The sequence below is a fragment of the Microplitis demolitor genome, chromosome 7, assembly GCF_026212275.2.
Source record: "Microplitis demolitor isolate Queensland-Clemson2020A chromosome 7, iyMicDemo2.1a, whole genome shotgun sequence".
Classification (NCBI taxonomy): domain Eukaryota; kingdom Metazoa; phylum Arthropoda; class Insecta; order Hymenoptera; family Braconidae; genus Microplitis; species Microplitis demolitor.
Genome location: NC_068551.1, coordinates 18,529,412 through 18,551,826, shown reverse-complemented (window position 1 = coordinate 18,551,826; position 22,415 = coordinate 18,529,412). Strand labels below are relative to the sequence as shown.

At 28.7% G+C, this 22,415-nt stretch overlaps 4 protein-coding genes across 5 annotated transcripts; 2 read left to right on the top strand and 2 right to left on the bottom strand.

The window, feature by feature from the left end:
• Positions 1-615: 615 nt before the first annotated feature.
• Positions 616-5,037, bottom strand: LOC103574149 (thioredoxin domain-containing protein 11). Its single transcript, XM_014439924.2, has 8 exons — positions 4,576-5,037; positions 4,288-4,498; positions 3,403-3,633; positions 3,125-3,331; positions 2,864-3,061; positions 2,370-2,791; positions 1,990-2,296; positions 616-1,918 (listed from the first exon to the last, which is right to left on the bottom strand). The coding sequence occupies exons 1-8, from the start codon at positions 4,815-4,817 to the stop codon at positions 926-928; spliced, it is 2,811 nt and encodes a 936-aa protein (XP_014295410.1). The 5' UTR covers positions 4,818-5,037; the 3' UTR covers positions 616-925.
• Positions 5,038-5,132: 95 nt separating this feature from the next.
• On the top strand, positions 5,133-8,488 carry LOC103574148 (phosphatidylinositol N-acetylglucosaminyltransferase subunit Q). Of its 2 annotated transcripts, none has more exons than XM_053740981.1 (7): positions 5,133-5,220; positions 6,172-6,245; positions 6,324-7,163; positions 7,253-7,533; positions 7,776-7,968; positions 8,049-8,163; positions 8,232-8,488. In XM_053740981.1, exons 3-7 carry the CDS (start codon positions 6,387-6,389, stop codon positions 8,420-8,422), a joined length of 1,557 nt encoding a protein of 518 aa, XP_053596956.1. In that variant the 5' UTR covers positions 5,133-5,220; positions 6,172-6,245; positions 6,324-6,386; the 3' UTR covers positions 8,423-8,488. The 2 variants fall into 2 exon arrangements, with proteins under 2 accessions (XP_053596956.1, XP_014295412.1); XM_014439926.2 differs by having other exon boundaries at positions 6,172-6,250.
• LOC103574147 (uncharacterized) lies at positions 8,436-10,092 on the bottom strand. The gene is made up of 3 exons (XM_008553530.2): positions 10,073-10,092; positions 9,093-9,479; positions 8,436-8,826 (listed from the first exon to the last, which is right to left on the bottom strand). Exons 2-3 carry the CDS (start codon positions 9,152-9,154, stop codon positions 8,481-8,483), a joined length of 408 nt encoding a protein of 135 aa, XP_008551752.1. The 5' UTR covers positions 9,155-9,479; positions 10,073-10,092; the 3' UTR covers positions 8,436-8,480.
• A 168-nt stretch (positions 10,093-10,260) lies between these two features.
• Positions 10,261-22,400, top strand: LOC103574146 (meiosis regulator and mRNA stability factor 1). Its single transcript, XM_008553529.3, has 10 exons — positions 10,261-10,575; positions 10,710-11,225; positions 11,309-11,602; positions 11,828-11,994; positions 13,872-13,960; positions 14,441-14,636; positions 14,870-16,016; positions 17,037-17,594; positions 17,687-17,837; positions 18,215-22,400. The coding sequence occupies exons 1-10, from the start codon at positions 10,486-10,488 to the stop codon at positions 20,089-20,091; spliced, it is 5,085 nt and encodes a 1,694-aa protein (XP_008551751.2). The 5' UTR covers positions 10,261-10,485; the 3' UTR covers positions 20,092-22,400.
• The last annotated feature ends 15 nt before the right edge of the window (positions 22,401-22,415 follow it).

Genomic DNA, 22,415 nt, shown 5'->3' with positions numbered 1-22,415 from the left:
AGACATCTGCTGACTTGAGTATCATAGTTTTCATTTAATTACCAACTGTGTCATTTAATATCACTAACCTCATATTGTTATATATATTTTTTGTTTTCAGATTTATCAAAAATATATGCATACATATTATTTTATTACTTTACTTGAGTGATTAATATGAGGTGATTGATATCCGGTGTACTGACTGATATCGAGTCTGAGGTTTTTTTACTTCCGATGATATTATTGTTCGTATGAGAATATAGTTTTTATGAATCATGAATCGCGTTAATAATTCAAATGACGAAATACCCGCGCTCGCATACCGGAAGCTGGGAAGAGAGAAATAATATAGATATGCTAGAGATATACATATACACCTATAAGAACTTTCTTATCGCGCATCATATTTCCGAGAATTTGATTACGTCAAGTAATCCAGCCCATAAATAAATAAATCGTATGAATGGGGGGAATATGACTAATACGCTTGATTACGCGATTCTGATCCACAACTTTCGACCTACGCTCATTTTTATTATCGTGCATTTAGTTTTTTTTTTTTTTTTTTTTTTTATCTTAATTTTTTACAACATAAAAATATAATTAAATATAAACTGAAAGATAACTAATTAGTTATCGATAAAATATCAATTTATTTTTGTACTCTTTTAACAATATTTACAAATGACAATAAAGATATATATATTTATTTATATATATAAATACAAACGGTAAAGTGCATACACACAAACAACAGAATAAAACACCTTTACGTTGACCGCGTTTATTAAAAGAGTTGTCATAAACAAATGAAGCAATATTTAATGACTGAAAACTCCTTTTTACTTTTTTATATATTTTTTTTACTGTACACTTTTATATACATGACAACGATAAATCGTATGGAAATGTTTGTAGGCGTGGGATAATTATTTAAATGATATCACAATTCGTCCTTGACTATTCTCTCCTCTCTATCTCTCTTAACAGCATCATTACCAATCTTACGTTTACGATATTTTTTTGATCGTCTGTTCATTGACGATAAATTACTACGATAAGTACGGAATTTTTTAACTAACTCTTTATATTTATCACCTTCGTTTTGTAAATTCTGAATGGTACTCAGTAAAAGATGTACGTCTCTGACGTGCTCCAGTTTTAAAAGTATCTCACGTCGTTTTTTAGCAATCTGCCTTTTAAATAAAACGTCACTATTGCCGTCATTATTATTGTCATCATCATCGTTGTCATCGTTAATGTTTTTGTTGTTGTCATTGCCCTGCTGCTGCCTCAAGAGCTTACGATAAGCGTGAAGATAATTTTGGATAGTGTCAAGGCAATAGCGACGAATCCTTGAAACACATTTTTCCGGAGACTCACCGGCGCCAATATGGCATACATTTAATAAAGCTTCAATATGTGTATCTCGTTCCAAGTTTGATAGAACAAATGACAATAAATTTGGAATTGTAATTGGAAGATTTGATGGAAATATTGTACTGTCTTCTTTTTTTTTAGCTGGGAAAAATAATATTGACGGGAAACGATTTATTGTGTACTCCCATGGAAGATCATTATTGTCACCGTCGATTCGTACGAAACTAATTTGGTCCACGTTGGATAATAAATGTGCTAATGTTAAGTATACATAATAAATTGCACTACAAAATGCACAATAAGGCGAGTGATACATCACAACAACGTCTTTTGTTGGGTCTAATACAGTTGGTAAAAATGTATCAGTATTTAATTCTTTAACACAAATAGTCGATGGTGTATTTATACATTGTGACTTTTTTTCAAAATCCTCAGCATAACGTTTTGAACTGTCAGACCTCAATTTTCGTTGTAATGATCCAGTAGTATAATTATTTATAAATTTAATTAGAGTATTTTTACTCAAATTTTGTTGCATCAGGTACTGGCTCTCTTGCTGGAAATTAATATTAATGTTTTAATTATTTAATAACGTTTTTGTTGTAGATAAGATGACATTAAACTTACCAATGTATCTAAAATAACAACAGCAGTCTTGTCTCTCATTTTCAAAACATCAAGACCAAGTCCCTCAGCAAAATGAAAGTATTGTAAACTATCTACAGCTATAAATGCAAGTGTTCTATTTACATTGCAAACAGATTCAGTTAATTTAACGTCAGACTTTTGATCTGATTCATCTGGAAATATTGCGTAATGATATTTATCACCAGCAAGGAATTTAATGCAATCGTTTTCAATCGTATGCCTTCTGACGGCAATCGCTGATCGGGAATCATTTTCCGGAGTAATCATTGATGTCTTATATTTACTGCTACAAGTAAAATACATTATTTAGTAACAGTAAAAATATTTTACATGGAAACGAAATACAATTTAACACTTACTTTACTTTACTCGCAGCGCCGGGTGTTTCATTTGTACCAGGATAGCTATTGCAGCAAAAATATTCATTTTCATCATTATTTTGTTCAGTAATCATCTTAAATATATCTTTTTTTTCACACATTCGTGAAAATTTATCACTGACACTACAAACTTTACCATCAGACGAATCATCTTTACACAACAGACATTTATTCATAAAGATCTTGGCGCAACAGCTTTCATTGATCCACTTTTGGATGGAAATACTGACCGGAGAGACCATTGGCTGTGATTTTGACTCAGCTAATAATTGTGAGCATTCATTCAATTTTATACGATACTTTTCTTTAGCGTACTGACGTTTTTTTCGTAACCGTTCGAGCAATCGATTAGTTTGATAAGAATTCCCACAGTTTTTATACTCAAGTGCTACTTCTCTTATCTATAATTAATTAATTACATTGATTTTAAAACCATAAATTTGAAAAACAACAAAATTTAATTTATAATTTACCAAATTTTTGTGGTAATTTGAAGAATGTAATGGATTTCGTGGAGTAAAAAGAAGAAGTACTGGATTATCTTTGAAATAAGGTGACAATGTTTTAGATTTAACACCAGGTGGTTGAAGCCAAGCAGAAACTTTGTGATTATATTCATCTTTCCAACGAAGTATATTATTTACTGTCCATAATTTTTCTTGCGGATAAATCTATTATTAAATTAAAATAATAAATATTTATTTTTATTTAATAAAATTATTTTCTAAACTTACAAGGGATTCATTCCATAAATATAAAACAATAGAAGGAACATAATCAATATAAAATTCTTTAGAAGCTGTTCGCTGATCTGTAACTACAGCAAATGCAGTATCTCTATTAGGATCTCTTTCTAATGCACGTATGGCCGTTTTATAAAATTCCTTGTACCCAGGACTTACTGTCAGCCCTTCAAACTCAAAGAATCCAACCATAACTGACTGAAAAATAAATAAATAATTTAATCAATTGATTACCTCATGTTTAATAATAATTAAATAGCAAAAAATACCTCATGCTTGAGAAGAAGCTCCATCAGTTCTTCTTGCCGTGATATTCTGTGTATGGGTTTTAAAAACGTATCAAGAAACCGCATGATATACGGAGCTTCATTGATTCCTCTGTACTGAACTCCAGATCCTCGGTGAGGATAAATAAATAACACAGGATAACTTTGTATTTTATTGTACTGCTGTCTGCATTCAGATCCAGGGTGCCAACAATTAATAGCAGCAAAAAATATCTGAATAAATAATTTAGTAAGTTATTTGAAATAATATTTTCATTTTACCAGCATCGAAACATGAAGTTTCAGTAATCCTACAAGTACCTGAACATTGGAACTTTTTTCGCGCGAAAAAAATTTACGTAATTTCACTGCTTAGAAGTGACTTAAGGGGTAGTTCCGGTGGCTTGCAATTTTCGGCCGACATACCAGCACTTATGCGAAACATTTCAGAAATCTAGATCCAGTAGATTTTTTACTTTTAAATTTGTTTTTTATTTTCTTTCCGCGAAAAACCTTCTAATCTTCAGATACATGTCGTTACAGTCAGTCAAAAGAAGCTAATTTCAGTCCAATACCGCGAATAAATATTAGCAAATGCGTAAATTGTTAATGTCTTCAGTCAGCGACAGAAACAAACTTGTTTCGACCCTTGGGAACAAACAAATAATGTTCCCGCCCACAATATACTATTGTTTTTCTTTAATAATAATTATTGATTACATTGTTTAGAATAATTACAAAGAAATGGTGACGAGGTACAAACATTACTAACGCATATCAAGAGCGCAGTAATGCTAAATTACTCTGATAAGTCTATTAATTAAATCTTACATTACATCAGTACCTCCAAGAATGTAAAAATATAATAAATAATATAAAATTATTTACTTGTGAATGATAATACTGTGCAACACGTTCAAATTCTTCTCTCACATTTTGAGACTCCGCATCCCATGGTGCATAGTACATAACAAAACATACATCTGAATCCGATGCTCTTTCAATCATAGCATTTAATTGTCCTTTATAAAAATCAATGACTATTGAACTTTGATTAAAAAACGGCCGTGCAGGTGGTGGTTTTGATATCTTGGGTGGTCTGTAAATCATGGTATCAGTAAATTAAAAATATAAATAATAGTAATAATAATTATTAAAAATAAAAATATAACTTACGCATTGTGAAGTGCAGCAAAAGTAAGACCCATTATAACAAGAAATAAACATAATGTTTCACGTGAACATGAAAACATTTTACTTGCCAGCTTTTCTTCTACCGAGGGACTAATAACCTTCTGTGATATATCATTTGCCACGTCGTTAACTTCTGAATTATTAATTCTCGTATCTTCTTCAGTGACCGGATTTGTTTCATCAACATTTTTTGTCGACTCTTCACTTTTTACCTCAGCAATCATTATCCGTTAGCATAAACCAAGATCTGGACACTTACTTGTACTTACATATAAGCATTGCTAATTTTTTTTTCTACCCGACTCATCGCTTGTATACTTTATATATTTAAATATATAATATATATCTTTTTTAAAACTTATTTGGTTTTACCAATACACAGTATTTAGATAGTAAAGAAACATTATAAATGACGAATTATCAATTAGATTAATGAACTCGCATACTAAGTCTAATAAGTATCAGTACAAATACGTGTCACTCATGCACGAGTGCCCCCCATGCTTACATTTCAATTACTAAAAACAGCTGATTATTTGTAAACATTTAACAACTTGACGTTTAAATTTTTAAATGTTTTGTTCTTATTGTCAACAATATATTGATTCTTACTAATAACAATTAATGGTAATTACACTTGTTTTTAATTTTTTATTTAATTTTAAATCTATTATTTGTAGGTTATTATTGATGATGCTGAAATTACCTGATATCTGATAATTTTAGTGTTTTTAATTACAAAGTTAATTATTAGCAAAATTTTTTAAAAATACACAACCAAATTATAAGTGTAAATGTAGCAGACATATGACAATTTATAAATTTGAAATAAATAAATTAATTAATTAAAATAATTAAATTTGAAAAAAAAAAAAAAATAGATTTCGCATTTATCTGAATACCCATTTTTAAATTTTTACTCTATTTATGTTTTATGCATTTATTATAAAATTCAAAAAACTGCCAATTGTCAGCTACATTCATAATCATAGAAAATTTTTGAATTTTTTTTTTTTCAGGAACTCAATGACAAAAAAAAAAAAAAAACAAGAATGCACATGTAGAAAATTAAAAAAACTACAAGTGTAATTTTTACAAATATTTTTTTTTTTTTTTAATAATTTTTCGTTTTGAATAAATTTCAAAAATTATTAGCCGGCTAACTTCAATATCATGAAAATGAAAATTTTTGAAAATTCACTTGGATTTTTAAAATTTTTTGCCTGTCAGTATTTACTCTGTTTAGTGAATATAAATAAATTTTTGAATGACTGTTACTTTCAAATAAGTGTGAATGTAACTGACAACTGTCAATTTTTTAAATTTTTAAATAAATAAATAAAACGTAAGTAGAATAAAATTTAAAAAATGCGTATTGAGATCCGAGAAAAATCATTACGCGCGTTTTTTTTAAGTTTCATTATTTTAATTTATTATTTATTTATCTAAAATTTATGAATTGCCTCATGCCTGCCACATTCACACTTATTACTTTCAACATTATTGTTATTTTTTTTTTCGATGTAAGCAATAAATTTAACTTGTTTATTCTTGTGATTTAAAATATTTGTTTTCCAGGTACGATTGTTCAAATATTTGAAAACTTTTATCTCAGCTGTCATTAAATTATTTATTCTAAATAATAATTCACAGTAATGTAATTTTATTATTAATCAATTATTGATTTATTATTATTTATTAGTTAATTATAAAATAAAATTTGATTTCAGTTATAAAAAAATACGTTAATTTTTGGATTTCACTAAACAAATGTAAAATAGTATTTAGAAAAAATGAAATCATTATTAGTATTTATTCCAAACAATTTTCCATTTGAAACGAGTGGTTACATTAATGGAAAAGTACTTTATGATAACGAAAGTGATAGTAAAAAATTTTATGTTATAAACATAAACACAAATGATTCGCAAGAATCAAACTCGGAATTGATTGGATATTATTCTGGAGCGCAAAATACTGCAGGATGTAGAAAAAAAATAAACGATTGGATTGAAATAACTTTTAAGTCAGATAATACAAAAGATAATTCATATTACAGCGTTAAAAATGTGATAGTAGATACTAAGACGATTGAAAAATCAAATTATCACACGGTGATAATTATTTATGACCAAAAAGTTTTGATTAAATCGGAATTATTCAGAACGCAGAATTTATCTGGCAATCATTTTTTGGAGTTGAAAGACATACTGGAGAAAAAAATAATCGAGGATAAAATAAAAAAGAAAAATTATTTTGAAAATTGTAAAGAAACATTGCTGATGTACATGATTATTATTTTTATGTATCCGGTTTTATTTTTATCCAAAGTAACGAGTAAATTGATGCCAATTTTTAAATATTCAACACTGGGATTACATCTCAGTGGATGGCTGGAAAATATTAAATGGATTTTATTGACAATAATTCAAGATAAAAAGTTTACTTTGAAAACATTAAATCCAATGGTAGCGATAACTTTAGATATTTTATTAGGAGTATTTTTAATTAGATTTTTAATGCAAACTATTGATGAAAGACCTTCGCACATTTTACTTGATAATGCAGAGGTAGTTTAAATAATCAATATAATTTTACTTTCAATTATAATTATTTAGTTACATATTTTTGTTAATTCGTATACGAATTTTTACTCCAGAAAGTCGTTGACACTTTGAAAAATTTAGTGAACTGGTTAATGGGAGCTCCAGCTGGTCTAAAATTAAATTATTCATTCAATAAAATGCTTGGAAAATTTTTTCTTTACCACATACATTTTTGGTGGACATTTTTAGTGTCTATAAAACCAGTCATGGACTTTTTCTTTGATGTTCTCATGCTATTTGGAAGACTTGGCATCACTTTTCAAATAGCGATTGCTGCTGATATTTTAGCACTCGTTAGTTTTCATGCTTATTGTATTTATGTTTATGCTGCGAGGTAAAGAAATTTTTTTTACATTTACCCGAGAGTGAGAGTCCATTTATTTTTGGTTTTTACTTAAGATAAAATAACCAAAGTCATTTTATTTTCTTTAGTCTAAATTTATTGTAATTGTTAATAAAAAAAAATTATTCAAGGTCGCCGAAAATATTTTGAAAGAAAAAACAAATGGAACTTCACTTCTGTATAAATTATCTTGACAAAATGAAAATGAAATATACATTTATATTAATTTCTAGGCTTTTTAATTTACAAATGCGAGGACTGACAGCTTTGTTTCGACTATTTCTTGGAAAGAAAAAAAATCCATTGAGAGAAAGAGTTGACTCGTGTCAATACCAAGCGGATCAGCTATTTGTCGGTACCCTACTTTTTACTATTTTATTATTTCTCATGCCAACAACTTGGGTATACTACACAGTATTTACAACAGTAATTATTAATATCATTATTAAATAAATATATACTCAAAAACAATATCAATAATACTATTAAATTTTATTTTTTATTAGTTACGTGTAATTATAATTGGGTTTGGTGGAATTCTAACAAAACTACGATTTTATTTTCAAATACTTCCAGTTTACACATTTTTATGTTGGTTATTTAATTCGCGATGTGTTCACAGTAAGTAAATTACTGCATTATTTTTTTTAAATAATTAGCAATCATTAATTGCTCATGTAAATTAATAGGTTCAGTTAAAATATCGTTAAAATCAATACATCAAGACAGATCATCAACATTAATGATGACAACCGTACGTTCATCCTGGTCAGAAACTTGGGTTCACTGTATTCCTGATACAATAAATCATAATCCACCAATTGAATGGAAGATGATTGTTAAAAATATTTTCTGGGGAGAGTTGTTATATCCCTTATAAAAAAAAATACCTATTAATAACATAAGACTTAATTTATTTAAATAAAAAATAAACTACATTATTGAACTCTTTTGGTAACAATATCTGGTGGAAGTCTTTTAGCGATATCTGCTTCATTAAGATGAGGAAAGTGATCACCCAACTCTTTATCAAATATCTCATCAATATCATTGGCTTCTCTTAGATAAACAAAGTACATTAACAATGTAAAAGTACTAGCAGAAATAATATATGGTTGATACCAAGGCCAATGATCTCTATTGGCACCTTGTTGACTGTACCGTACTCGCCAACTTGCCGCTGGTGATGTTGAGTATTGAATTGGTTGATCCATCTCGTCATCGTCATCATCATCCTTCTTATTGTTTCTCTTACTTGTTTGAGTATTACTTCGAGCAATCACTCTACAAATCATTAAAAACAAAAACAATATTTTGCCGCAGTTTATTTATATAGAATTTATTTTCTGCCCTCCGGCCGGAAAGTGGCAACTTTCGGGCCGCTGCCCTGAACGAAGTTGCAACTCTCCGGCTTCGTCGAGCAGAAAAATAGTATACGCACCTTGGCCAGTAAAAAGGAAAACCTCAGGCTTCGCCTTGGCCAACAATTACATGTTCTCTGAGATTTTTCTTATTTTACTGGCCTAGGTATGTAATATACTATTCATTACCTTTGTAATATATTCCTTCGTGCCAGTTGACAAGTCAATAAGCTCAATCGACTTAACAGCATAATATTTATTTATTACTTGTTATTAATTTTAATTATTTTTTGTCGCGTAAAATTGCATAAGATTACGGTATAATATTCGAATTCCTGTATCCCAGGTTAGGAATTTTTCTATGAAAAAATTATAATTTAAAAGAGATTTTATCATTTGCTAATAATTCAGAGAGAGAACATACGTTCGAATATCAAAAAGCTCAAGGTACGTTTCCATGTTAGCTCTTGAAGCTTATCACTTCTGATGTCTACTTTGGATTATGCTGAAAGTGGCTGACATCTGACAATTTTAGTGTTTTTAATCGAGTCAATCGAGTTAATTTTTGACAGAAAACTAAAAAAAAAATATACACAATAAAATTTTTCAAGATTCTTCACATGCATTTTTTCAAATTTTTGCCTGTCAGTATTGTGATCTTGAAGTTAGCAGACAATTAACAATTTTCGGATTTTTTTTGTTTTCAACAAATCAATTATAAAAAAAAAAATCAAAGAAACTTAAAGTATGCACATGTAGAGAATTATAAAAGCTACCAGTGCAATTTTTTAAATAGTTTTTTTTTGTATAATTTTTCGCTTTTAAAAAGATCAAAAATTATTCGACGTCGGATAACTTGAGTATCATTCAATATTTGATTTGTTTATTAGAAATAAATAAATTTTTCTAATGACTGCTACTTTCAGTATCATAAATTCGGTTATTCCACAGATTTTTAAATTTCGAGATAATGACAATTCGTTTTTTTTTTCTTAATTATTAAAAAAAAAAAAAAAAAAAAAAAGAGTGCGAATGTAACAGACATGAGACACTTTATAAATTTTAAATAAATAAATTAAAATAATTAAATTTTAAAAAATGCGCATACTGATTTTTGAACTATCTAAGTACGCATTTTCTAATTTTTACTCTACTTTTATTTTACTTACTTATTAAAACATTTTTATAATAGACATTTGTCAGTTACATTCAAACTTATTTAGAATAATCGTTTTTTTTTTAATTTAACGCGCGAAATGAACATGAAAATGCGCCTTGAGAATTTTTCAACACAATGTGCCATCTGCGTAATTTCTGACAACTTTTAAAAGCAACCGGTTCTAAACTGCGCTACTAACAATTACATTTATACATCATACATATAATATGGAGTAGTAAAAGCACACACACTATACACATACTTGAGAACGCGTTAAAGTTAAACAATTTTAATAGAGTGAGTAAAAAAATTTTGGAAGCCTCGGTAGCTCTTCTCTAATAGATAGAAGTATGCACGCGTCCACTTGTTTTTCCCATACTTTACATTGGTATAAAAAATGCAAATTAAAATTAAAGTAATTATATGACCCTAAATATTTATTTTTTAAATCAATTTGACAAAACAGAAAATACTGGTTTATTATTATTATTTTTTTTAAACATTGACAAACGGGTAAGTCGCTAAATTTATACATATTTTATAAATTTAATATACTGCGTATTAAATTCATACATTAATTAATTTATCTAAATAACATTTTTCATAAATTTTGTTTACAACATTTATGATGTTTACTTATTCAACAGTGGGATGAAAAGTATAGCAGAAATAAAAAACCCATGGCGAGAAATTACTGGGAAAACGAGGCCGTTTTCAAAGACAATGAATTTGAAATCGATTGCCTGAATGAACAACTTCTTGAATTACTTAAAACTCCAATATCTAAATTAATTCAGAATAACACGCATTTGCAATCATTGTCAGATATTAACTCATCATTAAATAAACCTGAGGATAATAATCATCAGCTAGCAAATTACTCCGAATCACCACCTGGATTATATCCGTATAAAAATGACTACAGTCTTTTCCATCAACATGGAAGTCCTGTTAAACCACAGCTACTCCAGCACTACTTATCACCGATTGGTGTATTTTGGGACATCGAAAATTGTCGAGTACCTAAAGGTAAATCAGCATCCACCGTAGTACAAGCAATCCGAGATAAATTTTTTAAAGGTTATCGTGAAGCTGAATTTATTGTTGTGTGTGATGTATATAAAGAAAGTAGACAAATTATACAGGAATTAAATGATGCTCAGGTATATTTAATTTTTATTTATTTATTATATTGTTATAAATAATAATTATTTGTTTTAGTAATAACTTATTTTTATTGTAACAGGTAAATTTAATTCACGTACCAGCGACATTTAAAAATGCTGCTGATGAAAAACTTAAGCAAACGATACGAAGATTTGCAGATACTCATGGCAGCGCAGCGGCTATTGTTGTAATATCAGGTGACATCAATTTTGCTGCTGACTTGAGTGATCTAAGGCATCGTAAAAGAATGCACGTTATACTTCTTCACAATGATCATACATCAAAAGCACTTATTCAGTGTGCTAATGAGCATTATAATTTTAAAGATATTCTGGATCCATTACCTTCGAGAACATCTGCTGAATATTTTAAAGTATATATATTTTTTTTTATTAATATATCTATTTTTAAAGTCATGCTCTCTATAAAAAATTTTAATTCACTAGAATTTTTAGTTTTAATATAAAAATTAGTTATAAGTATCAGTTTTTATTTATTATTGACATCATTTTCATGGTGGCGCTTTTTAAAATTTTAAATAAATTATTAGCAAGATTGAAAATATATTAATATTTTTTTATTTGTTTCTTTTTTTAAGGAGAATGAAACGTTCGATGTTTTAGTGAGTAATCTTCCTAAAGATAAAGGATTCAAAGCAATAAAAAGTAAATTAAAGCAGCTATCAGATAATTGCGGTGGACGTGTAGTAGGAATTAATTCAGGTGCAGCTATCCTACGTTTTGGATTGCAAGATTGGGCTGATAGGTATGTTACATTACATTAAATTTCTTGCTAGACACTTTTTTTTTCAAAAAATTGCTGTTCAGTATTGTCGGTTAGGTTAACGTCAAGTTCTGCTGTTCAAAATTTGACTGATATGAGTACATGAACTACAAGTTGACGTAAATATACAGCCGTAATAGAAATGCATTGAAACAGAAAGTTGCCTTCAAGTTGCGGAAATAAAACTTGAAGAACAAAAGTTAATTTCAATATGACAGAAAATTGCGAGACTAAACTTGAATGCGAAAAATTTTATTTTGAAGTTTACAAATTACCGTCAACTATTTGCATCATTAAGTTTTTCAAGTCAACTTGACATCCTATTTCGTTTGTACCCAAGTAGCACAAAGACAACTTTAAGATGTCTTTGTGCTACTTGGATAGTTCAATATCTAAACTTTTCTAAATAAATCCAAACTTTGCGATAAAAGATGTTAATTTTATATTTTGAAATAATCTCAAGTAGTACAGAGACAACTTTAAGATGTTATAAAGATGTCTTTCTAAAGGACAAGACGAACTTTTTTTTGTCTCAACGTCAGGTTTTTTTTATATAAGTAAGATACAGGAGTTGGCTCTATGAGTCATAAAAAATTTGGCTTTCTTTCGTCTTAAAATAGTCATTTCAATTAAAAAATCATTTAGATAGCTTATCTGACCATTATTTGTAATTTACTATTTGTTATCGCTTGGGTTTTGAACTTTTTTCTCTGTCACACTCGAGTTGATAAACGGTACTGTCCTTGTTGCACTTACGCATTTAATGGAAACTTTTTCCACGTTTTTCTCTTCAACAAATGAACATTTTTGAAAAAGGAAAATATAGATTTCTAGATTATAGAGTAATGCATCGAGCTTCGTTCATAATTTTACGTTTAGAGTTTTCGTTTTAGAGAAAAACTTGGACAAAAATTACTATAGACCCTACTTATGAGTGTGAATGTAGCAGACATCAGAGAAATTTAAAATTATTAATAAATAGACTAAATAATTAATAAAATAAAATTTGAAAAAAATGGGCATTTAAAAATTTTGAAATTAATAAGTACAATTTTTATTAATATTATTTTTTAAATTATTTACTCTATTTATTTATAATTTTAAATTTGTCTGGTCTGCTACATTTACACTCATTCCTCCTTAAGTCTTTTACGCAGATATTTTTTCGGTTACATAAAGTTCTGATTGCCTTGTCAATATTTTGGTGACTTGATAGGTCAAAAAAAAGTTTCAAAACTTGTATCTTCTAGATGCCACAAAGTCAAGTCGGTTACTTGGGTAGATTTGCGTCCTCGTGATCAAAATGGCTGTCAGTTATTAATTTTAAAATTACCGAAATTTTTCTAAATTTATCGGCAATCGTTATTCAGTAATCAAGAAAAATACCTTATCGGCTAGTATTTCCTAAATAATAAATAAGTGGGGATAGGTGTTTATAAATATGAGTGACAGATAATTTTCTCCAGCAATGTAACGACAGCGCTTATAGAAGAACGTATTATTTTTTTTTTAAATATATTATCACATCATTTTATTCCTCGCGTTGCTTACAAGCTTTAATTTATTGTTATTAATTTGTTTAAAATAAATTAACTTTTTAATTTTAGTAATTGTTGATCACTAATTTGAGTTATAGTTTATTAATAATTAAATTAAATTTTATTATTTTAATCGTAACAACTTATTTTAAATGGTGAGTGTAAAAGTCGGGTTTTTACTGACGCCAACTTATTTTTCTCACTTAAAATTATCTCAATAATAATTAACAATTAAAATAATTAGTAAATTTTAATGAACATTTATTTATAATAATAGTTTTAAGTTAAAATTAATTGTATTTTTTTTTGTTTGCTCATTAGAGCTCAACAACGTATGAATGGCGCGAAGGTGTTTGATGCAAAGATAAAAGTAAGGTCACTCAAGGATAAAAGTAACCGAACAACCGAAGGTAAGAAAATAAACTCAATAGCTGTACACGTGTAACTCTAATGTTTACATTGACAAAAGTCTTTGCTATTTATTTTGTTTGTTTTATTTACTACTTATTTTAATATCTATATATTTATGCTCAGAAAAAGATAATTTCTTAGCGTAAGAAAAATTTTGAATTATAAAATGAAAACTAAAACTTTATTAAGACTAGAAAAAATTTTTTGGAGCAAGAGATTGTCTCTCCCCTTAAAAAATTTTTTATCCACCCAAAAAAATTTATGATGATTTCTTGAAAATTATAAATTTGAAAAAATTACACTTATAGTTTTTTTAATTTTCTACACGTTCATATTTTTGCTTCTTTTTTTTTTAAATTGAATTGTTAAAAAAAAAATTCGTAAAATTTAAATTGTCTGCTAACTTCATGATCATAAAAAGTTTTGGAAAAAAATTATTCTTTTTCCGTGTCTGTATGTTCATGTTTGTGTGTTTACAGAAAATAACTTAATTGACTTAATCACCGAGTCGGCAAACGTAGGAGGAGCTGCCGTAAGTTCACCACTACCGATGTATCTTCCAAGCGCAAACATTCCAGGTGTCCGTAGTCTTCCTGGGACACCTCAATATAATTCATCGTCGCCGGTTGTTGGCGCATTTGCCGGTTGGAATGGCACTCACTCATATAATTCCGGGTAATTAATATTTTCTCCATTATGTGAATATAAAAAAAAATTTTTTTTTGTTCCGTATGACGAAAATCCGAGAAACGAGTTCTTGAGTCACGAGTTGATTGTTTAAATCCTCGAAGATTCGAACAATGAACCCCGTTTGATCTTATCTGATGGAACAACTTATAATTCTTAGTTTATTTATCATTATCATTATAATATTTATTGATATATAATTTTAAATAATTTATTTTAAGGACACTACCAACCCCGATATTGGGTCGTCAACATCCAGGCAATGGAGATATTTACAATCGACAGTACACGGAAACGAATCGTACAAAATCGCCATTAATTTGGAGTAATCAAACTCAACATTTTGGACGTTGGGAAGACCCTGGTACTACGAAACGTCAGCAAAAAGATCACGGAAGATCTATGGTTTCCCATCAGGACAATGCAGTATCTGACGTCGGTAGCCGTGATTCAGATAATATGCGTCGTAATCGTAGTGCTCACAGTTCGATGAACTCTAATCAAGATTGGAACAGTATACCGCGTCCTAATTACTATCAATTACCGGTACCAGTTACATATAAACCAAATTATCCCCACGGCAATAATTTAAAACGCGTAAGTCCGGTACCGAGTCAACAAAAAAATTTAGATACTGGATATCATAGTAGTAATCTACAAAATTTTTCTAAGCCACGTCGTTCAGCACGAACACCGTCGCCATATAAAAATATTGGCATGCATATGTCTAATCGGCAAACAAATGCATCACCTTATTTACACAACGATCCAACAAAAGATAATGATAAATTCTTTAATCCTATTAACCGTCCTGGTAATATTTCCGGTAGTAATAATTGTATTAGTAGTAGTGTAAGTAATAGTAGCAACAATGGCCCAATAGATCTTCAAGTAACAAATTTAGATCAAAATATTGACGCCAAAACAATGAGTCGTATATTACATTCAATGTTCTCTGAACACGTTCGCGTTGAACATGTTGGTATTTTTATGCAGTCTGATGGAAACTACGCGGCAAATGTAAAACTTTCTTCATTATCAGATGCCCAGTATGCAATATCTCAGCTTCATCGACGTAAAATTGGATTTAAGAGAATTTTAATGTCACATGGACATACTGGTGGTACTAATCCGCAAATAGTGCGCTCGCAAATAATAATGTTACTATTAGAAGTACCAGGTTATCAATTACCTCTGTTTAAATTTCGTGAAATGTACGAAAATCGATTTTTAATGCCACTCTCTGTATCTGAGCTCTATAAAATGAAGGACGTTTGTAATGTCATTGAAGATACCAGCGGACGAATGGTATCACTTAATCCGGAATTCAGAAATAGTCCATCACCCTGCATGGAAAATATATCTCAGGTAATTTTTTTTTAACTTTTATTTCATAAATTAATTTAAGGTAAAAGATCTAGTACCCGATCATTCTATATATTTGTATATCTATATTTAGTAAAATTTAGTAAATATCACAGGATAGAGGTACCATTAGTGGCCACTGCTCTATTTTTGGACGTTTGATACTTTATTTCAATTAATGAAAAAGTGTAAAATAAAAAGTATCTTTGAATACATTTAAAAAATTAATTTAGCCATTGTGTCTTTTACAAATTGTTTTGTTAAAATTTTTCAAGTGTTCAAAACTGACTCTAAAGTGGTCAAAAACGATACCTCTAGCCTCTACCTTAGAAATACAAGAGTGATTGGGTTCTAGTGCCCGGATTAGGTACTGGGTCTCTTACTTTACTTAAGGGTATGCTCAGACAGTGCTCCCCACTTTTTAAAAATATGAAATGACTTTCAACTGTCAAAACCACGTTGAAATTTTATTAATTATTAAAAAAAAAATTAAAACCTTAATTTAAAAAAGTACAATTTCGCCGAGATATCAATTTAAAAAAAAATTACTTCCAGTTATCAATTTGGAGTTAAAAAAATTTTTGAATAAATTTTAGCCTACTAAATTTGAAAATTCGAATTATAAAATTGACATGATTGTACTGAAATTTATTTTCCAAATTTCGTTTAACTCCTAATTGATATTAATTGTAAGTAATTTTTTTTAAATCAATCCCTCGGCGAAATTACTGCTACGTTGTCCTTTTTTCAAATAAGGTTTTAATTTTTGTTTTAATTGAGTCATTGAAAATTTTCAAAAAGTGGCGGGCACTGTCTGAGAATGGCTTTAAATATTTATTATATTGTAGTGATGACATACATTAAGCCGAGTATGAATTTAAGTATCTAGAGTTGAGTTTATAATTCCTTTTGATACTTAATAATGATCATACATGCTAAGCGATCATACTGAGAAACAATAAAAATATTTTTTTTTAATTAGTTACAATATTACAATAATTAATTTGAGTTAATAATTTACAGAGCACAGCTCTAGAGTTGCCGTATTGTCATATCCATTATCAGAAGCCGGGTGGTGACAAAGGATGGGCTGAGCAAGAGATTGAATCTCTGCCAAGTGTCATGATGTCATTAAAAATATTGGGTCTACATATCGAGAAGCTTCTAACTACCCACGATGGAAATTTGCCTTTACTAACTTTGACTTTTTGTTACGAAGCGGAGTTCAGTAAAGTCTTGAAAACAACCGAAAATGGAGTACCGCTTGAGCATTTAATTTCTTGTTTAAATTTCGTTGAGATCAAGCAAGTGAACAGTAACGTAAAATATGTATTTTGGGCAAAAGATAAGGGTGATGATTATCGTGAAGAAATAAAATGTGCCAGTCCGGCTCTTGTCAATCAGCTGACATTATTCAGCCGGGAGTTGGTTGATCTGTTGAAGACTGCGCCGCACTGTCAGATTCTTTTCAATAAATTCATTCCTGCTTATCATCATCACTTTGGACGACAGTGTAGAGTTGCTGATTATGGATACACTAAACTCATTGATCTATTGGAAGCTCTGCCCAATACTATACAAGTTCGTATTTTATTCGCAATATTGATGAATGATTTATGATTTTTTTTAAAAGCTTACAGTTATTGAATTAATAAAATTTCTTATTTGATTAGGTGATGGGTGAAGGAAATAAAAGAACAGTTACTTTGTCACATCGTGCACAAATACGTCGCTTTACTTCCGATCTTCTTCGTGTCCTGAAAGCTCAAGCAAGTAAACAAGTAACTCTGAAGGAATTTCCGGCAGTGTACAACCGTGTTATTGGTAAGAAAAGTAAATAATTAATTTAGCTTTAATATGATTGTTATTTACCAAAGGGATGTCTTCAATTGATACCGAAAAAATTCAGTATCTGATTTAAAAACTTTTGTTTGTTATTTAAAAATATTACAAGTACTTATTTTAGCGCGAAGTTTAAATTTATTTAAAAAAATTTAGATATTGAGCTAATAATCGCATCAAAATATTTAAAACTCAAAAAATGCTCAAATTCAAATCAAAATCTTTCCATTGATATTAAATTTAATCAGTTCAATTAATTTTATTATAAAGATACGGTAAAAGTTTTCCTTAATTTCTTAATAATTATTTACAGAATAATTTTTTTTAATTAAAAAAATGAAATTTTTTGTTTTATCCAGGCAAGCAGTGGGATCCAGTTGATTACGGAGTCTGTGAAATAGGTGACATTTTAAGTGAAGTTTCTGAGCACACAGTTGCGGTGAGTGATATCGATGGTGATAAATTAATTGCAATACCTAAAAGAGATCAAAACCCCGAAGAAAAAGAACGAACAAAACAATTTACCATAGATGCTATTGAGCTGCTCAGTCATACTCCGCACTGTACAATGCAGTTTAATAAATTCGTTCCTTCCTATCATCACCACTTCGGTCATCAGTGCCGTGTCTCAGACTATGGGTTCACAAAATTAATTGAATTGTTTGAAGCAATACCTCATGTGATACAAATAAAAGATGTTCCTGATGGTGAAAGACTTATTAGTTTAACTGAGCCAGAACGTCTTCGTGTTCTGGGTGAACAAATTAGTAAACTCGTAGGACAATCGCAAGGTGTATTACTGTCCAACATTGGACAGTTTTATTCACACCAATTCGGCTATATACTTAATCCCGAGTTTTACGATTGCAATTCAATGGAGGAATTGATGAGAAAACTCAACAATGCTGTACAAATAATTCAAACAACAAATGGACCAACTGTTGTTCTTGTTGATAAATCTCAGTCACAAGTATTAGGATTAAAGTGCCGTAGAATTTTAATGGATCAATGCCAGCAACGTTTACCTGTCCATGAATTCCGTCGTATTTATGATAAATATTTCGGAGTGTCTTGTGATCTTAGCGAGATAAGAAATAATTTATCAGATATAGTTGAATTTATAACCGTTAATAATGAAGAATTTATTGGGTTAACAGCTCTTCAATGTTTTGCCTGTAATTTATATCGAGTTTTAATTAAATATCGTGGTAAATTAAATCTTGAATTATTTGAAAATGCTTATTTAAATATTATTGGCACTGAAGTTAAAGCCTCACACTATGGTTTCTCATCAATAAATGCCCTTCTTCAAGCGCTACAGTGTACCGTAACAATTAAAGAGACAAGAAGTAAAAAGAAAATGATATTTTTAAATAAACAATTAGGAACAGTAGGAATCCCATTACCAATACAGTTGACGTCTCCATCAAGTGATCAAGATTCCAGCAATGAGTCGATACGCAGCGAATCTTCTCAATCAAATTACAGTTCAGTGTCATCTAGACTGAGTGCATGGACCGCTAATAATTTTCCGAAAACCTGGAACAGCAACAATGAAAATAAATGGAGCCAATCAGCACAAAAAAATTCTGACCAGTGGCCAGTTATTGATGAAAATGGTGAAACTTTTCTTAAAAATATTGTCACACGCGAGTCGTCAACGTTCATGGATAATTTACCAATGGGTACCAAGACTGGACTGTCAGACTCGATAAACAATCAAGAAGAAAGTGATAGCAAAAGTGAGTCTTCAGTGTGGGCATCACCGCCTCAATATGTTCCCAATACTTACTCAACAAATGTCGATTTACCACCACTGACATTACCCGAGTGGGTTCACGATGAAGAAGACGATCCAAGTAATCTCCTGTCTCCAGCTAAAAATCTATTGTCTGCCGCAGCCAATCCTCTCAATCCGTTTTATTCAAGTCATGTGATAATGGCTCCGCATCCATCTGAGCTGCCTCTTCCTTCCTTATCACTGGTACCAAAGCGCGATCTATTTTCCGATATTTCAAAAAATAGTAACGACAAAGTAGATTCATGTATTCTTAGTAATTCATTGGAAATTTTAAGCCCAAACCGTTCAAATACAACTTCTGAAAGTAGTGAGCCATCGCATCACACGACTGAGAGTGAAAGTTCACAAATAATTGACAGTACACCAAAAAAAACGGTAACAGGTAAGCGCACTAGTAAACTCGCAGCTCAATTTAATCAGCCAATCGATTCATGAAATACAGAGGCTATATTTCACTCTTATTTTTTTTTATAACAATCATAAAATAGTAATTGATTAATGAATGAAAATAAAATGTAATTAATTAATTAATAATTATCATCTTCATCGTCTTATTTTAATAAAAATATCATTACGATAAATATTACACGAGTTAATATAATACTATTTTAGATTTTTATAAACAATAAAAATACACATCTCTCATCGGTATCGCAGAGCATTTTTTGAGGCTGTGATAAAAGTAATAATTAATATAATATTGTAGATATTAATTATAAAGTTGTAATTACATACATCGATTGTAGAATTAATGTATAATTATTAATTTTTGTAATTAAATTATTTCAATAACTTTGTGATAAAACTAACATTTAAAAAATGTATTTATTATTTTACTATTATTATTATTTATTATTATTTTAAAAACAAAATACTTTTTCATAATTATTTGATATTTTTAATTATAAATACAGTTGGTTTTATCATAAATATTTTAGAAATAATAATTATATTATACGTAATATCATTTAATTAATATAAATAATCATGGGTACCAGTAATTTAATGTAATTATTAATTATAAATATAATTCTATTATTAATTTATGTCATAAGTGCACAAAAGTCATGTTTCTTAATAGAGAAACATTTTTAAATGTTTATCTCTCAAGTATTCTAAAAAAAAAAAAATTGAAAAAAAGAAAAAAAAACTCACAAGATTGTAAAATTTTACCTTTAAGGACATGCTCAGACTGTCCCCGCCCCCCACATTTTTTAAAATTATTCAGAGACGTAATTGTCAGAATCGTGTGAAAATTTAATTAATTAATTAAAGAAAAGTTGCATTAATTAAAACAGGATATAGATTTGAAGAAAATAACACTGCTGTTATCAATTAAGGGCATTCTCAGACAATATACCCCACTTTTTTAAAATATTTAATGACTCGACTGTCAAATCGTCTAACAATTTTATTAATTAATTAATTGGAAAAAAAAACGCGGTTACAATTTCACAGATATAGAATTTTTTTGAAATTTACTTACAGTTGTCATCAATTAGGAATCAAACGAAAATTGTTAAATTTGAATTATAAAATTGATATGATTTTACTGAAATATATTTTCCAAATTTCCTTTGACTCCTAATTGACGGCAATTGTAAGCAATTTTTTTTTATTCTATATTTTGGCGAAATTGCTATTTCGTTAGCTTTTCTTAATTGATTCTTTAATTTTTTTTAATTTGATACAATTATAACAGCTCAAGATCATTGGATATTTTTAAAAAGTGGGGAGTATTGTCTAAGAATGTCCATAAGGGCCAGTTTTTTAAACCGGGTTTAAGTCATTAATGCCGATGTATATATATATATATATATCATTAATGTATAAATATACTAGCAATTTTAATTTGAACTCGGTCTAAAAAACTGTGTCTAAGAGTTAAACGAAATTTAACAAATAAATTTTAGTTTAAAAATTTTACATTTCGAATTATAAAATTGACTTGAAGATTTTACTGGAATTTATTTATCAAATTTTATTCAACTCCTAATTAATATCAATTGTAATTTTTTTGAAAATCTATATCCCAGTAACTGTCCTTTTTCCAATTAATACTTTAACTTTCCATTAATTAATTAATAAAATTTTAAAATTGTTATGACAGTTGAGTACTAGAATATTTGTAAAAAGTGGGGGTATTTTCTAAGACTGTCCTTAAATATATTTAATCATCATCATTATTATTGATATTCATGTAATAATGTATGATGTTAAATTTTTATATATTTAGTTTTATTTTAAGTATGACTGTATGTGAGTTGTAATCTAATTAATTGATTAATTATAAATAATCTTAGATCCTATTTTTCAAAAAAAAAATTATATATAAAATATAAAATGAATGAATTAATGTAATTGATGTAATTTGATATAATTGTATGATCAAATGAGTGAAAGTGTATCCAAAGTTTTTTGAATTTTATCTGATTAAAAAAAATATTCTTTGTATGAGATTTTATTAATAATTAAATCGGTGTAAATAAAATCGAGCATTCGCGGTGCGAAATTAATAATCAATAAACAAAAAAAATAATTACGTATTAAATATAAAAAAGAACTCAGGTTTTAAAGATTAATAAATGCCATAATTGTCTAATTAATAATAAACGTTACATTGCTATTAAATATTAATAGACAATAAAAATTAATAATTAATTAACTAAATTAATTAATATTGGCGTTTTTATAAATCAAAATAGCTTGACTTCTTTATTATTATAAATATATATGTATATATTTATATTTATTATTAG

Coding starts and splice junctions, on each gene's coding strand:
- LOC103574149 (XM_014439924.2), bottom strand. CDS start 4,817: ATGATTGCTGAGGTAAAAAGTGAAGAGTCGACAAAAAATGTTGATGAA. Junction 2,792..2,863: donor CAAATTACCACAAAAATTTG/GTAAATTATAAA, acceptor AATTAATTATAG/ATAAGAGAAGTAGCACTTGA. Junction 1,919..1,989: donor TTGTTATTTTAGATACATTG/GTAAGTTTAATG, acceptor ATTAATTTCCAG/CAAGAGAGCCAGTACCTGAT.
- LOC103574148 (XM_053740981.1), top strand. CDS start 6,387: ATGAAATCATTATTAGTATTTATTCCAAACAATTTTCCATTTGAAACG. Junction 7,164..7,252: donor TTTTACTTGATAATGCAGAG/GTAGTTTAAATA, acceptor TTTTTACTCCAG/AAAGTCGTTGACACTTTGAA. Junction 7,969..8,048: donor ACTACACAGTATTTACAACA/GTAATTATTAAT, acceptor ATTTTTTATTAG/TTACGTGTAATTATAATTGG.
- LOC103574147 (XM_008553530.2), bottom strand. CDS start 9,154: ATGCTGTTAAGTCGATTGAGCTTATTGACTTGTCAACTGGCACGAAGG. Junction 8,827..9,092: donor CGAAGGAATATATTACAAAG/GTAATGAATAGT, acceptor AATGATTTGTAG/AGTGATTGCTCGAAGTAATA.
- LOC103574146 (XM_008553529.3), top strand. CDS start 10,486: ATGACCCTAAATATTTATTTTTTAAATCAATTTGACAAAACAGAAAAT. Junction 11,995..13,871: donor TTGCAAGATTGGGCTGATAG/GTATGTTACATT, acceptor TTTGCTCATTAG/AGCTCAACAACGTATGAATG. Junction 13,961..14,440: donor AAGTAACCGAACAACCGAAG/GTAAGAAAATAA, acceptor GTGTGTTTACAG/AAAATAACTTAATTGACTTA.